The 14,987-nt window shown below is 38.6% G+C and overlaps 1 protein-coding gene across 5 annotated transcripts in view; it reads left to right on the top strand.

Annotated features, from left to right (window-relative positions):
- The window catches only part of CWF19L2 (CWF19 like cell cycle control factor 2), a 185,787-nt gene that overhangs the window by 111,735 nt on the left and 59,065 nt on the right, over positions 1 to 14,987 (top strand). For all 5 annotated transcript variants that reach the window (XM_059179578.1, XM_059179577.1, XM_059179576.1 and 2 more), the window contains exons 13-14: positions 6,723 to 6,935; positions 10,453 to 10,569. In XM_059179578.1, coding sequence (XP_059035561.1) covers positions 6,723 to 6,935; positions 10,453 to 10,569 — 330 coding nt within the window. The remainder of the gene's footprint in view (positions 1 to 6,722; positions 6,936 to 10,452; positions 10,570 to 14,987) is intronic.

Raw genomic sequence — 14,987 nt, 5'->3', positions numbered from 1 at the left:
CACTTCCGTGACGGAAGCAGACCCTGTGCCCAGCCTGGCTGCAGAGCCGGCTGCTCCTCATAAGGAGTGGGGCCGATCAGGGGCTCAATGTGCTCTTTGTTGTGGGCAGTTGGGTCTTCAGTAGTGGCTACAGCCAGGTGATCATGTTGCTGAGCCCCCACATACTTTCTGTCTCCTCCGGACCACCCTGTTCATAACCTCATTTGGACAGAGGTGGAAGGGCTGGTGGTAGACATGTTTTTGCCAGCGCCACACATGTCTTTGTGCTCTGTATCAGTTTGGAGAGACTTGTCCACATACTTCTTCCCCAGACCTCCTGGCTGCTGTTCTCTGATTGTGTTCTGTCCAGGTCCCCAACCTTCCAGGCAAACCATTAGCCATCGTTCATGAAGCAGTTTACACCTGTAGCTGCTGTAGCCGGTAGACCTGGTGAAAAGAACAGCCAGATGCACTGCTCAGCATTCTTCTTACTGAGGGGATTTCCTTCCAGCACCGTCCTTCTAGGCCATCCCAGGGTGGGGCCCAGGTCCTGCAACTGTGCACTTTTGGCTGGGGTCTGTGTACTGTGCAGAACCATCTGTTTACTTTAAAAATGTTAATATATAGTGTATACTTAAAATTTTCTAGGTTTTTTTTTTTTTTTAATCTAAAATCTGACCAGGGTTTGTATGTTGCATCTGTTATGATGTTTCCCCAGTGTGGGACTCCCCAAGACTACACGCACTTTTGACAGTAGTACCCAGGGCAACCCTTCGGTGGCCTGGGTAACAGAATTCACCAAAAGCCACCATATCCACAGTTAAGGCTTATTACAGTGAAGGAACACAGATGCAAAGTCAGCCAAGGGAAGAGGCACACGGTGCTGAGTCTAGGAAGTACCAGGTGTGAAGCTTCCACTTGTCCTTTCCCAGTGAGTGGCGGCCCCACTGACATCTTCCCGCAGTGATGTGTGAAGACGCTCAGGGCATTGCCAATGAGCGACGCTCCCCTAAGCCTCAGCAGCAGGGTTTTTGTTGGGGTTTAGTCCTGTAGACATGGGTTATGGCCTGTGAGGATGGCCTCAGTTTCCAGTCATTCCTGTGGCGGAGCCGATGCTGCATGGCCCAGGCGTGCACAAGTCACATCGTTAGCGGAGATTCTCTGGCATGACCCTGGGCCCCAGGTCAACAAAGCCACTCTTACCAGGCAGGACATTCCAAGATCTAGGGGCAGAAGGCAAGGGCCAGACCTTCTTTGGGTAACATTAATTTTTTATTTAACAGCTTTCTTGAGATAGGATTCATGTGGTATACAATTCACCCATTAACAGCGTACAGTCCAGTGGTTTTTAGCAGATTTACAGACGTGGGCAACGATCGCCACAGTCGATCTTAGAGCATTTCTGTCACCTCACAAAGGAACCCTCTAACCTTTAGTTATCACCTGCTAACCTTGCAGCCCCCTTCCGTCCCCACCCTGAACAGGCCCAGATCTGTTTTCTATCTCTGCAGATTTCCCGGATCTCGGTATTTCATGTGTAGGATCCTGATTTTCTGTGACTGGTGTCTTCCACGTAGCGTGATGTTTTTCTGGTTCCTGTTTTAGCAGGCGTCAGTGTTTTCGTTTCTGATTCGTTGCCTCCTGCCTCTCTCTTGGACAGATTTTACATGTTGTCGATGCATTCATCAGTTGACGGGCATTCGGATTGTGTCCCTCTTTTGCCTGTTATGAATAATGCTGCTCTCGAGATTTATGTCAAGTTTTTGTTAGACATATGTTTTCATTTCTCTTTGGTATATACCTGGAGGTGGAATTATCTGGTCACATGGTAATCCATATGTGTAATTGTTTATTTATTAGTTTACATTCATCTGAGGAACCACCAGACTGTTTTCCAAAGAAACTGTCCCGTCTCACATTCCCACCAACAGTGTATGAAGTTTCTGATTTCTCCGCATCCTTGTCAACACTTGTTAGTATCTGACTCTTGAACTCCAGTCATCTTGTGAGCCCCAAGCAGTAATATCGTTGTAGTTTTGATTTGCATTTCCCTGTGCTGACTGGCCATTTGTGTACCTTCCCTGGGGAAATGTCTGCTCAGAACCTTTGCCTCGTTTTGGATAAAGTTGCTTGGTTTTTGTTTTTCCGGTTTTTTGTGCTATTATTGAGTTATAGGAGTTCTTTAGATATTTTGAATATGTGATTTGCAAGGATTTCCTCGTGTACTCTTGGCTGCCTTTTCACTCTGTTGACAGTGTCCCTTGGTGCACCAAAGTTTTTATAAGTTTGATGAATTCCAGCTTATCTATTCTTTCTTTGTTACCTGTGCTTTTGTTGTCTTAATCAAGAAGTCATTACCAAATTTAATGTCAGGAACCTTTTCCTCTATGATTTCTTCCAAGAGCTTTAGAGTTTTAGTTCTTAAAACTGTTCTTAAAATAGGTCTGTGACCTGTTTTGAGTTAATTTTTATATAGGCTATAAATTAAGGGTCCAACTTTCTTTTTTTTTTTTCTTTCATTTTTTTTTGGGGGGGGGGTATGTGAATATCCAGTTTTTCCAGCACCATTTGTTTAAGGGACGTCATTTCTCCTGTCAGTGGTCTTGTTGAGAGTATTCCGACCATATATGGGAGGGCTTATTTCTAAGCTCTCTCATCTATTCCTTTAAAAAGAAATTAAGATTTTATTTGTTTAAGATAGAGCACAAGCAGGGGAAGTGGGCCAGCAGAGGGAGAGGGAGAAGCAGGCTCCCTGCTGAGCAGGGAGCCCAATGTGGGACCGATCCCAGGACCCTGGGATCATGACCTGAGCCAAATGCAGACACTTAACCGACTGAGCCACCCAGGCGCCCCTCTGTCTTCTGTTCCATTGGTCTGTTACACTGTTTTGGTTACTGTGGCTTTGCAGTAAGTTTTAAAATCAGGAAGTGTGAGACCTCTGCCTTTGTTCATTTTCAGGATTATTTTGTCGGTTTGTAGACCCTTGAGGTCTATCCCATAGGAATTTTAAGATGGATTTTTCTATTTCTACAGAAAACATTATTGGGATTTTGAAAGGCTTTTTGTTGAATCTGGAGATCACTTTTGATATCTTCCTTTTTTTTCTTTGATGTTTTTTATTGTCATTACCACATTTTTCTGATTTGTTCGAAAAATAAATTCTTGGAGTTTTGAAATGCGATGTGTGAACTCCAGCTTGTACCATCCCATCAGCTTTCTCTAGGACTCCATCTAAATGAAGAAGAGTCTTATTTTCATACTTCTCTTTTCTTTCTTCACCTCCTTTCTGCCAGCAAATGTTTTGCTTTTCCACTTTGTATACTTAGTTCTTCACTTTCTGTTAACATTCTGCCCATTAAAAATTTTTTTTGTTGTCAGATACAAGAAGGTGGTGGTTTGAGGCTCACAGAAGATGTGTACATGATTAATAAATTAAAAGCATTTTGGATCAAAGCCCAAATAGAAGATAATGGGAAAAATTCAGATAATTAGAGGTCATAGGAGGAGGGGATTGTAGTTGTAGAAAAGAATCAATTTTGTATTGTGTTGAAGAATTGTGCAGATTTAAGAGACGAGACTGTACTCTCTATTCAAAAATATGCATCAGAGAAGTTTGGCAACATCCATGGAACATAGATTTAAGAAGCACTGTCTTCCCTATACAAAGGGTTTGATTTGAATTGAATATATACCCTGATCACTCATGAGCTGGTTTTTAATAACATTGTTTTATAACACTACGTCATGTGGCATGGGTGCATGTAGAATTATGTATTCTGCTCCTGCTAATACACTTCAGCCAAGAGAAGGACCTACCAGGTGTCTGTGTTGTCTCTGCTGAGTACCTTCACTCAGTTGGGGGTCTTTATTCTAGGTGAAAGTTAAGGTTTCTTCTCATTCTCTGTGCTGCTTCTACACCATATTTAAAATACACCCTTTCTGTCTTTTAAAGATGGATTTCTTAAGTGAGAGGCTTCTAGTATGTCATACACTCTTCATTTTTACAGCCAGATAACTTGTTGGATTCCTGCTTCTATCACTTAATAGCTGCGTGATCTTGATGAAGTTTTTAGTGTCTCTTAAGACTCATTTTTTAAATCTTACATGTGAGGATGACAGTTCCTATGTTGTAGGGATGTTTGGATGAGGGGGAGTACTTAAGGTTTCTTTTAGTACCTAGTACATGTTTGGTACTCTATGAAAATAATTAATAACTAGTTCTGAGAATTTTCAAAATGTATTATGTTGTAATTGAAAGAAAAGCCTGAAGTTAAAATAATTGTAAACCAGGGCAGTTCACATAAATAAACAACCTGAAAGAATAGAGAGATGCATGCAAGGATCAGTACAGAGAAATAGAAGAAGATAAAAAATAAGTTCTAGTAAAGACAAGGAAGCTAAAGTGCTTGGAAAGACCCCTTACTACTAATAATTAGTAACCTAGTTTCTAATTTTTACTTGGTTCTATCAGTAATGACATTTTAGAAGTATTCTGTTTACATTCTATTTTATTTTCTATTCTTCTTCTTCTTCTTCTTCTTTTTTTTTTTTACTTTCTTAAGGTGGATTTTGATATTAGTGATTTGAGGCCTTTCCTGTTTTCTGATATAGGTGTTTGGTGCTGTAACTGTCCCTCTAAGGACCACTTCAGCAACATCCCACAAATTCACCTGTATTTTATTGTACTTCAAAATAGTTTCTGATTTTCTTACTTATTTATTTGGTGGATACATGGGTTGTTTGGAACTGGGCTATTTAATTTCCAAATACTTGGCAGTTTTCCAAATGCTGGGGTTTCTAATTTAATTCCATTGTATTCAGTGTACATACTTTATGTCATTGGACTCCTTTTAAATTTCTTAGGACTTGTGTTACGACCACAGATTCATCTCTTGGTAATTGTTCTCTCTGCACTTGAGAAGAATGTGTATTCTGCTGATATTGGACTTTCTGTCAGTGTCAGGTTAAATTGGTTCATAGTTTGCTCAGGTCTTCAATATGCCTATTGATTTTCTCCTGCCTGGTTCTATTAATTATTGAGAGAGGGGTATTTAAATGTCTGACTACATTTGTGGATTTGTGTATTTCTTCTGCAGTTCTATCAAGTTTTTGCTTCATCTATTTTTAAACTCAGTAATTAGGTGAATAAATTTCAGTATTGTTACGTCCACTTGATGGTATGACCCTTTTATCATTGTGAAATGACCTTTTATATCCATAATATTCTTTACATTCAATTCTGCTTTCTCTGACATAAATACAGCGATTCTGGTGCTTTCCAAATCTTTTTAAATGTTTGGTAAAATCTAAGCATCTTGCTTTTGCTTCATATTTGATGATGAAAAAGAGAAGAGAGTTCTCTTTTGGTCTAAGTACTAAGTACTTAGAACTTAGTCTAGTAGAAGGAAACACAGTTCATGAGCAGTTATGATATAGTGTGGTCATAGTGAAACTAATGGTAGTGCCGTACCAGTGGTCTTGGGAGATCCAGGAAGGTTCTTTTTTGGGGCAACAACTAAATTGAAGCCTCAGATTGAAAAAGCAGTGGGAGTAGAATGGCACAGTTGGGGCAGAATTGGTCAGAGAGCAGTGTGTATGAAGCCTGAAGGTGTTAGTGTTTTAGGGGACTGAAAATAGGATGATGATCAGAGCATAAAGTTAGGGATGTGATCATATGTGACCAGAAAGGTCATCAGTGCCAGACTATGAAGAAGATTGTAATTGTAATGGTGGCTCTAGTTACTAATAGAGTTACCAATAGTAGTAATAGTAATGGAGTTCTTCCTGTGTGTCAGGCATGTGTTATGAGGATTCAGCAAGATAACCTACTAGGTAGATAGTATTGTTATAACCGTTGTGAAATGAGGAAGCAAAGCGTGCAGGGAGCACAAAGATTAAATAACTTGCCCAGGACTAAAGACAGAGATGAGCCAGAACTTTGCTATGTTCATTCTGACTAGAGAGACCCAGCTTTTAACCATCATGCTTGTCTGTCTATAATTCAGTAGCCAAACCCGAGTCTGAACTTGCTCCTATTCACAAGGGAGAGCTCTCTGAGGATATAAACAAAATAAGTCAATAAAATTTGTGTTTTAAAAGCATCACCCTGCCTATAGTTGATGTTTGTGGAGGTGTGGAGAAGCCACCTGGAGATAGAGTTGAAAATGTTTATGTTCTGGGGCGCCTGGGTGGCTCAGTTGGTTGGACGACTGCCTTCGGCTCAGGTCATGATCCCGGAGTCCTGGGATCGAGTCCCACATCGGGCTCTCAGCTCCATGGGGAGTCTGCTTCTCCCTCTGACCTTCTCCTCGCTCATGCTCTCTCTCACTGTCTCTCTCTCAAATAAATAAATAAAATCTTTAAAAAAAAAAAAAAGAAAATGTTTATGTTCTTTACAGAGCATATGCTGATTTTTAAAATGAAAGTCGTTCTTAACCTCTCCGTAGTTCAGTTTCCTCATCTATTAAATGGAAACAATAATGGTCTCATTCTCACGGGAGTAAAAAAGCAATCACATTGCGTCAAATTGTACATGGTAGATACTTGGTAAACTTGACCTGTGATGATGATGTTGTTGATGACTATTGTTTGACCTTGAAAATCAAGCTAAAATTTTATGTTTTTCTTCTTCTTCTTTTTAATTTAAAAGTTTTACCCTAGAACTCACAGATAGGACTTCAGCAGCAGTACAATAAAATGTTAACCACTGCCTTTTCCTCACTACTGTTATTTTGGTTTTTCAGTTTATGGGAAAAACAGATGGAGACTATTACACTCTAGATGACATGTTTGTCTCCAAAGCAGCTGAGAGAGAACATTCTGGTGAAGAGGAAGAGAACCAGAGGAGGAAAGCAATTGCCGAGCACCAGCATCTTGCTGCACAAATGGAAAAATGTCTGTATTGTTTTGACAGCTCTCAGTTTCCCAAGCACCTTATTGTGGCCATAGGTGTTAAGGTAAGAAGTAGAACATTTATTGCCCCGAGGAAGCAATGGAGTGCCTTGCACAGATTGGCCTCTTTCTTGAGACTCTTACAGGATTCCAGTCTCTCTGCTTCTCTTCTTCTGTGTTTCGCATACTTTTCTTCTCTAACTTCCCATGATTCTTAGAATCTTCCTTAGAGCAAGTATGAATATTTAGGTGACAGGAAGCTCACATTCTGTGTGATACTGCCCTTGATAGAGGCAGTGTTGGGTCATGCCTGAGGCTCTGCACTCGGGAGCCCGCCGGCCTGGACTCAGCTTCCAGCTCGGCATTTACCAGCTGTGTGAACTTATTGTCACGATCGGCACTTGATTCTTAGTATTAAAATCACTTCAGAAATACTCATTCTAAAGTGGTTTCTGCTCCTTCCCTTACTTGCTTATAGATCCTATTTGTTTCTTTATAGAATATCTCATAATTGTAAAATGTTCACTGTATTTTACTTGCTTATCGAGTCCCTCTCCTAATAGTCTGTAAGTTCCATGAGGACAAAGGTAAGTCTTAGTCATGTACACTAAGCATGTATCCCATTGTTCACCAGACATATATCCCGTTGTATGTCAAGAATATGTTTGTAGTCACGTATTTCAATAAATATTTGGTGACTTAATTCTTATAAGTAAGTCATTACTGTGTATGTGATATGGTCATTAGTTGCTGGGTGAGTGTCTACTTGTGGAGCTCGTGTTGTAGTAAAATAGGGCAGAAAATAAAGTAATCCTTGTCCTCATTAAAGGACGTGTTGTCCTAGAGCAAATAAAGTGGGTAAATGGATAAAATGATAGGATTTTTTGAGACAGTGGTCTAGAAGGCCTATTTGAGGATGTGTTTTATTAAAGCTCTGAAAGAAGGAGCAAGCACCATGAAGCTGGGAATTACCCTTGTTTTAGGAAGGGGGATCAGTGAGTGAAGAGCCCTGAGGACAGAATGTGCTCGGCATTCACGGAGCAGGGAGGCCAGTGTAGCTGGAATGGAGAGGGAGAGGAAGCTGAGTGAATGAGAGCTGGTTCAGGAACTGAGAGCTTGGGCCCTGTCCGTATGCGTGTTTATGTATTAATTTGTTTCTCGCGTACATGAGATACACCTTATGAATCCAAAGAACTGGTGTTGGCTTTTCCATTCCAATGCTAGTGTTTAATATTTGTATAAGACTGTCAACTTATCAGTTTGTATTTTCATTTCTTTATTTCCTTACCCTTCTAATTCTTTCTTTCCTTTCAGACTTTATCAGAAAGGTAAAAGTAAAAATCCCATTTAAAATTTATTCAATTAAAAAAACCCTACCGTAACCAGTTACTTGTATTTGTTTGAATTATTTTCCAGACCTTTACATAAACAGTAAAACTTTTGTAATTACAACATTATGAATATTTCATTCCTCTTCAGTCTGATCCCCACCTTTTATAGGCATAGAAACAGATCAAACATAAAGTAACCCTTCAGTGTTTTCTTCTGTGCTTGGGGAGAAGTTTGGAGTTTTTCCAGGGGGTTCTTTAGTCCCCAGTGCTGGGGACAGGCTGCATGCGGGTCCTCCGCAGGTGCTAAGTATACGGACCTGTCCTGGGCTTCCTGTGTAGGGAAAGTAGGCATTTCTCAGTCCACCCATGAAACTGGCCAGTGAACAGACATTTTCTGTTTCTTACGACCTGCCTTTTCCCGTGCTCCTTGGTGGTCCTCTTCTGTGGTCAGGTAATCCACCTTTCCAAGCTGTTTTTTCTAATGGTATTAAATTCTTCTCTTTGCCTGAATGTCCCAAGAGTTGGCTGATCTGTTTGTCTCCTTGTGGGCTCATCTTTGCCCTTTGGTTTCATTTAAAAAAACACTGGAGCCTCTCCTTTCTCTACCTGTGCTTTATTTGTGCTATCTTTGCTCTAGAAATTACCATCAACATTTAGCCTTTTGTCTTCAAATATTTTATTTTATTTTATTATTTTTTAAAGATTTTATTTATTTATTTGACAGACAGAGATCACAAGTAGGCAGAGAGGCAGGCAGAGAGAGAGGAAGGGAAGCAGCCTCCCTGCTGAGCAGAGAGCCTGATGTGGGATTCGATCCTGGGACCCTGAGATCATGACCTGAGCCAAAAGCAGAGGCTTTAACCTACTGAGCCACCCAGGCGCCCCTGTCTTAGAATATTTTAATCTAGAAATATTTGAAATACCGATTAGAAGGAATTTCTTCTATGTCCTACAATATGTGACTAACAGTTCATTTAATTTATCCGAATAAACAATAGCAAGTTATTTCTTTAGTTATTACCCAAATTAATCATATATGATTTTGAGTTTCTAAGGAATTACTTTGCATTAAGTTGAAACAATAAATAGTATTTCAGAGCAATTCAGTGATTCTCCCTCACCCTGAATGTCTAATATTTAAAATTAATGTCTCAGTACAAATATGTTAGTGAAGCGGTATTTGTTCTCATTAGAGTCACCGAGTTAGAAATAACTTTTGATCGTCAGCTGTCCTCCCTTCTTTCCTTTTTAAAAAATAAAAGTCATCTATCCTCCTTAACACTGATTTTTTTTAAGTAGGATTTGTTTTTTAAAACAGTTTTAGATTCACAGAAAAATTAAGAAGAAAGAAGAGTTCCATATACACCATGTTCAGTTTCCTCTCTTGTTAACACCGGACAGCAGTAAGCAGTTTACTAGTTGTAAATTTGTTACAGTTAATGAATCAGTACTGATGTTGGCTTTAATTTTGAATGTGGTTCTGGTTTTACTATCAATTTAGATAAATTTCTGTATCTACTCCTACTTTGTCCTCAGCTTTGCATTATTTTGTTAAATAATATTGTCTGCCATATAAAATATTTCTCACCAAAACCAAGCAAAAAATGATAGAAAGTAAGACCAAGCCCCTTTGCAGAATATTATTTATGTTCCTCATGAGCACTGCTCACTGCATACATACTAACTGCCCTTTCTGTTTTGTTAAAGACAGTTTGTGTGTAGTGAAAAAACAGCACCAGTTTGTAGGTAATACATGTATTTAAGTAGATAGAACTTAACAGAGCAGTGAAGCCCTTCGGAGTACATTTCCTTTCTGTCTTAGTTGAATTCATTCTCTTTGCTCAGCCAGTGAGAGAAGGATTGCCTGGTTAATAGGAGCCAGTTAGACTTCTCTGTCATCACCCCCCCACGTATTTTTTCATTCTTGCCCAAAACTGTGTTGTTTCAAGAAAGCAAAAAGCTTTCTCACATCAAGGATAAAGTGTCATTCATTTTGCCCTTGGATAAACTCTGATATCCGTATAACAGTTAAAATTGAGACTTGTGCTGTAAATTTCCATTTGTTAAAATCTATCTTCATGGCCTTTAAAAGTTTTAGGAAAATGTCCTCTATTTTTAAAAATATTGAAAGAAAATACATTGCTTGTAAACAAGTAGACCATATGAAACGTTAGCCGTGTTTCCCAGGGCTCATTTGTCACAACAGAAAGTCTGTACGGTAACGTTTCACTTCGCCATGTTTTCCCCATAGGTGTATTTGTGTTTGCCCAGCTTCCAGTCTCTCACCGAGGGCCACTGCCTCGTCGTCCCTCTGCAGCATCACAGAGCAGCTACCTTATTGGATGAAGACATCTGGGAGGAAATTCAGGTCAGCCTGATCACGCTTATCCTAGGAATGCTCCTGAGCAATCTTTACAGACTGCTGTTGTAAATTCCAGTGGGTTTTCTAGACCTTTGTCCAGTGATTTTCCTTTCTGAACTTTTACACACTAGTACACATTTCCCTAGTTATGTATACCTGTGGGCCATGGTGCTTTCACCACTCACTACCTTTTAATTTTATTTCCCTTATGTACTCCGTGTTTTGAAAGCTTTTCTAAAAGGTTTTTTTTTTTTTTTTTTTTTTTTTTTGAGATATCATTGATGTATAACATATTAGTTTCAGGGATACAACTGAAAGTTTCTGCATACTAAGTAAACTGTGACGAATTAGTATTTTTACTTAAAAATATCAAGGTAAGATTTCTAATCCATGTTTTCGTGGAACATGAGATGATGATTCTTAGCACAGTGAGCTGATAGATTATAGCCATAAGGAAAGATGTTTTCAAATAATAAAAATAAATTTGGGAAGTCAGAGATTCATATCCAGCATTGGCCATATTTTCCTATAATGGAATTGGCCTCTGCTTCTGTGATTTTTGCTATCAGCCTTTATTGCTACACTTTTCCCTTTATAACCTGACCCAGCTTTTGAATTCAAGGATTGTGTGTGTGTGTGTGTGTGATTCTGTAAGAAACTGAAAGGCACAACATGGGTGAAATTGCTCCTGAGTTATTTCAAGACCTCATAATGACCAAAAAAGAAAAGAAAGAAAACTCTTGTTTTTCTAATACTGGAGAGTTGAACAGCTGTTAGAGGGACCCTTAGTTAGAAACTGTGAAAATTGTAAGACTTCAGAAGAGACTGCATACTTTGTCTTTGTGTCATGCTGACAGTGTTGAAAGAGGAGATATTTTGACTGCCTATTATGAAATTCAGTCTCCTACTCCTTTTAAGTTTATGCTGTGAAAGGTGAAGGGCAGACTGTTTTAATGCGTCTGTGGCCAAGTGTGGGCAAGAATGTGGACAAATAGATCTGATGTGAAAAAAATTTTTTTTCTAGTGATGGATGCCAATGCAGTAAATAATTTAAAGTGGAAAGTATGCAAATTTGGTTTTCAGGATTATTTTGAGACTTTTCTGGAATGTCTTTTAAAAATTTATACATGCTAAACTGATTTAACTTAGAGCAAAATACAGTGCCAAAAAGATTTTAAATAATACAGGAATCTGGTCTGTGTGTTTTATATTTCTGTAAGAAATTAAGCTACTTGATGGAAAACATTGAGGTGGGTAAAGAAGAATTTTATTCAGTTCAGTAGTTATTGAGTACAGAAATACAAGATAATCCAGGTGTTATGAGAAATGCATACATAAAATCATTAATTCTGGCCAAAGGTATGGTGTATTCTTATACAGGTGACATTATAATTTAGTGGATTTTGTGAGCCATATGCTTTATGGAAAATTGAATGAGGGAGTAAAAGCCAAGTTCTTTAATACAAATAACAGCGTTATGGTTCTTTTCTTGTGATAAAAGAAGAAATTCTTACCAGTTATTAGTATAAGATAGTGAGCAAATAAAGTATCTGATTTGAGCTTATTTAGAGAAATGTAGTTTCTTTGTTCTTATTTTCAAATATGTATAAGAATATCTATAAAAATTCAAATTGGGGCAACTGACTGGCTTCTGTCAATGGAGTTTGTGACTCTCAATCTTGGGGTTTTGAGTTCAAGCCCCATACTGAGTGAGAGATTACTTAAAAATTAAATATCTTTAAAAAATTTTAAGATTAATTAAGTCTGTTAAATATCCTATGGTTATTCCAGCCTTCTAGAGAATATATAACAAAAATTACTTGACTTAGGAAAAAACAAGGTTTACAAATGAAGGAACAACTCCTTTTAGGTGATTTTTAGCCCCATCCTCTAGTAGCATTTAAATTTAACTTTAGATCTTATTTAATAAAAAAATGCAAAGACAAGTTTCAGCACAGCATGTGGGAATAATCACAGATTCTGACTGAATAAGAGCCAATTTTTTAGTTTCATTAAATATGTATAGTGAAACCTAGGTCCCCTTTAAAGTTATTCTCACCTGTCTGACAGGTATGTTTGAGCCTATGTTACAGTCAGACACCGTAGGCCCATTTTTTAAGTCCCTCAGAAGAGCGGTGTGGTGGCGAGATCACTATGTACAGTGGGCCTCACTGTGTAAAGATGTGATGGGGCTATTTCACTGGGAAACCTCCAGTACTAGACCGTTGGGTGTCTTCATGGGGCGATCAGACTTCCCAGAGATCACTCTTTCTGGGCGATCAGACTTCCCAGAGATCACTCTTTCTGGCTCTTAGAAAGGGCAGCCCAAACAGCCTGCTAGAGTTCTGGCAGCTGAGTTGGGGAAGAAGGCTGGGGTGGTAGAATTTGAACCTTAAGTAACATCTCCTGTAATGCCCCTGTTTTCAGACTGTAAACTCCCAGCTGTGTTGGGTTTTCCCAGCCCAGCAACCTTATCGTATACCTTCTCCAAACAATAACCTTGTAGTGTTCTGCCAGTGTCCAGAAACATAGTGGCGTATTAATCGCTTTTTTCCAAAGACTTTCATCCATGCCATTTGCTTTTTGCTACACCTTCACTCTACTTCTGCAGCTACTTGGTGCTGCCAATTCCTGAGCCTTCCGAGGCTTCTGCAGTGTAGCGTGGCCTCCTTCTCTGTCCTCTCCCTGCTAACCAGCCACGCACCACACGCCACCCAGGGTGAACCAGCTTTCCAGTGTTTAGGTCAGATATTTTGGGGTCATCTGAGTTTTGGTGATTCTTCTCTAATTCTTTCTGTTCTGGTAAGTTTGGACTGTTTTAAAAATTACTTCAATGTCATTTTGAGTGGTTGCTCTGTGAAGGTTATAGAGTTAAATATATACATTGTATGCTGTCTCATAATATTTATCTTGGGATAACTTTATCTTTAGACATGTTCTATTTAGAAAACTTGAATAAATTATAGTATTAATATTACATGATCAATTCTAAATAGCTTTGATATTTTTAAGTAAAATAATTTTCATTTCAAAATTTTGTATTTATATTTACCTGAATTGTTGTAATGCGGCAAAATAAGAATTGTAACACTCTGTAGTATAGTTTACTTAAAATATATTGTAAGATATTTTAGTCCAGATGTGTTTAACTAAATGAAGAATGGCACTTGGGTGAGTAGTCACAGTTTAGAAATGTGGAAAATAGTGATTACCCAATGGATAGAGTTTTTTTCCTACAAGAAATATGGGAAGTTTATGTCATCCCTATATCAAGGGGTAGCTATATCTCTCTGAAGCATAAAATAGTTTCGGTATCTTATAATAATGAAATAAAAGTTTCTTCAATGTTTGGTTGTCATATAACTTAAGGAATGAATATTTTTTCAACATATGTAGTGTATGTGTTATATTGAGCTTTGGGAAAATCCTGCTTGAGAGGAGTATAACCTCAGATTATGTCATTAAACTCATATTTTTAAATTAAAGGTTTTATATGCAGAGAGAAGTACTTCAGTGTGTGTGTGTGTCCTCCCCAAAAGTGTTTGCATGATGTTTATATATAATACTGAGCAATTCTTGTATCACTGCTAACTTAGGTCTTTTGAGTTTTCATTTTTAATTGATGACCTCTGGAGTCCGTCTTCTTCACTGTTATCCAGAGAGTATCCAGAACGAGCATCCAAACAGTTAAAGCAGGAGAGGGCTGTGAGCAAACATTGTTGCTGCTTCTGCTTTTTATCCATTTTCTACCATCTTCAAAAAAGCTTAGTTTTAAAATATGTAGTTCTAATCTAGTGGTGATTTTCCTTTGTCTTTTTTTTTTTTGAAAGATTTTATTTATTTATTAGAAAGAGAGTGAGAGAGCATGAGCGGCGTGGGGAGCAGAGGGAGAGGGAGAAGCAAGATTCCCCACTGAGCAGGGAGCCAACGCTACGCTTGATCCCAGGGCCCTGAGTTCATGACCTGAGCCACCTAGGTGCCCCGATTTTCCTTTTTCTAACACGGAAGATTATCTTACCACAAAACTTAGTAATGAAATAAATAACAATTAATTGAATATATTCATAATAAGAATTCAGAAACATATTAACAAAATAGAAACAATCTAAAAACCTATGTTATAGAACCAGTTGTATATTCCCATTAGGTTTTGTGTTTTAATTTTTTTGTGCATGTGATACAAGGCCTATGAAGGTAACCGTTGGGACATACAGTTGAGTGGAGGGAAGAATGTGGTTAATGTTCTTCACTGCTATTGCAAACAAAACCTAATTCACTGTGTTGGAGAAAGCAAGGGTGCATTTCTTTCTTTCTTTCTTTCTTTTTAAGAATTTTTTATTCGAGAAAGAGAGTGAGAGAGAGAGTACACGAATATAGAGGGGCGGGGCAGAGCGGGGAGAGCTTCCCCCCCTCCAGCAGACTTC

This window comes from Mustela lutreola, chromosome 1 (genome assembly GCF_030435805.1).
Source record: "Mustela lutreola isolate mMusLut2 chromosome 1, mMusLut2.pri, whole genome shotgun sequence".
Taxonomy (NCBI): Eukaryota; Metazoa; Chordata; class Mammalia; order Carnivora; family Mustelidae; genus Mustela; species Mustela lutreola.
Note: the sequence above shows the minus strand (reverse complement) of the source record. Positions and strands in the feature narration are given on the sequence as shown.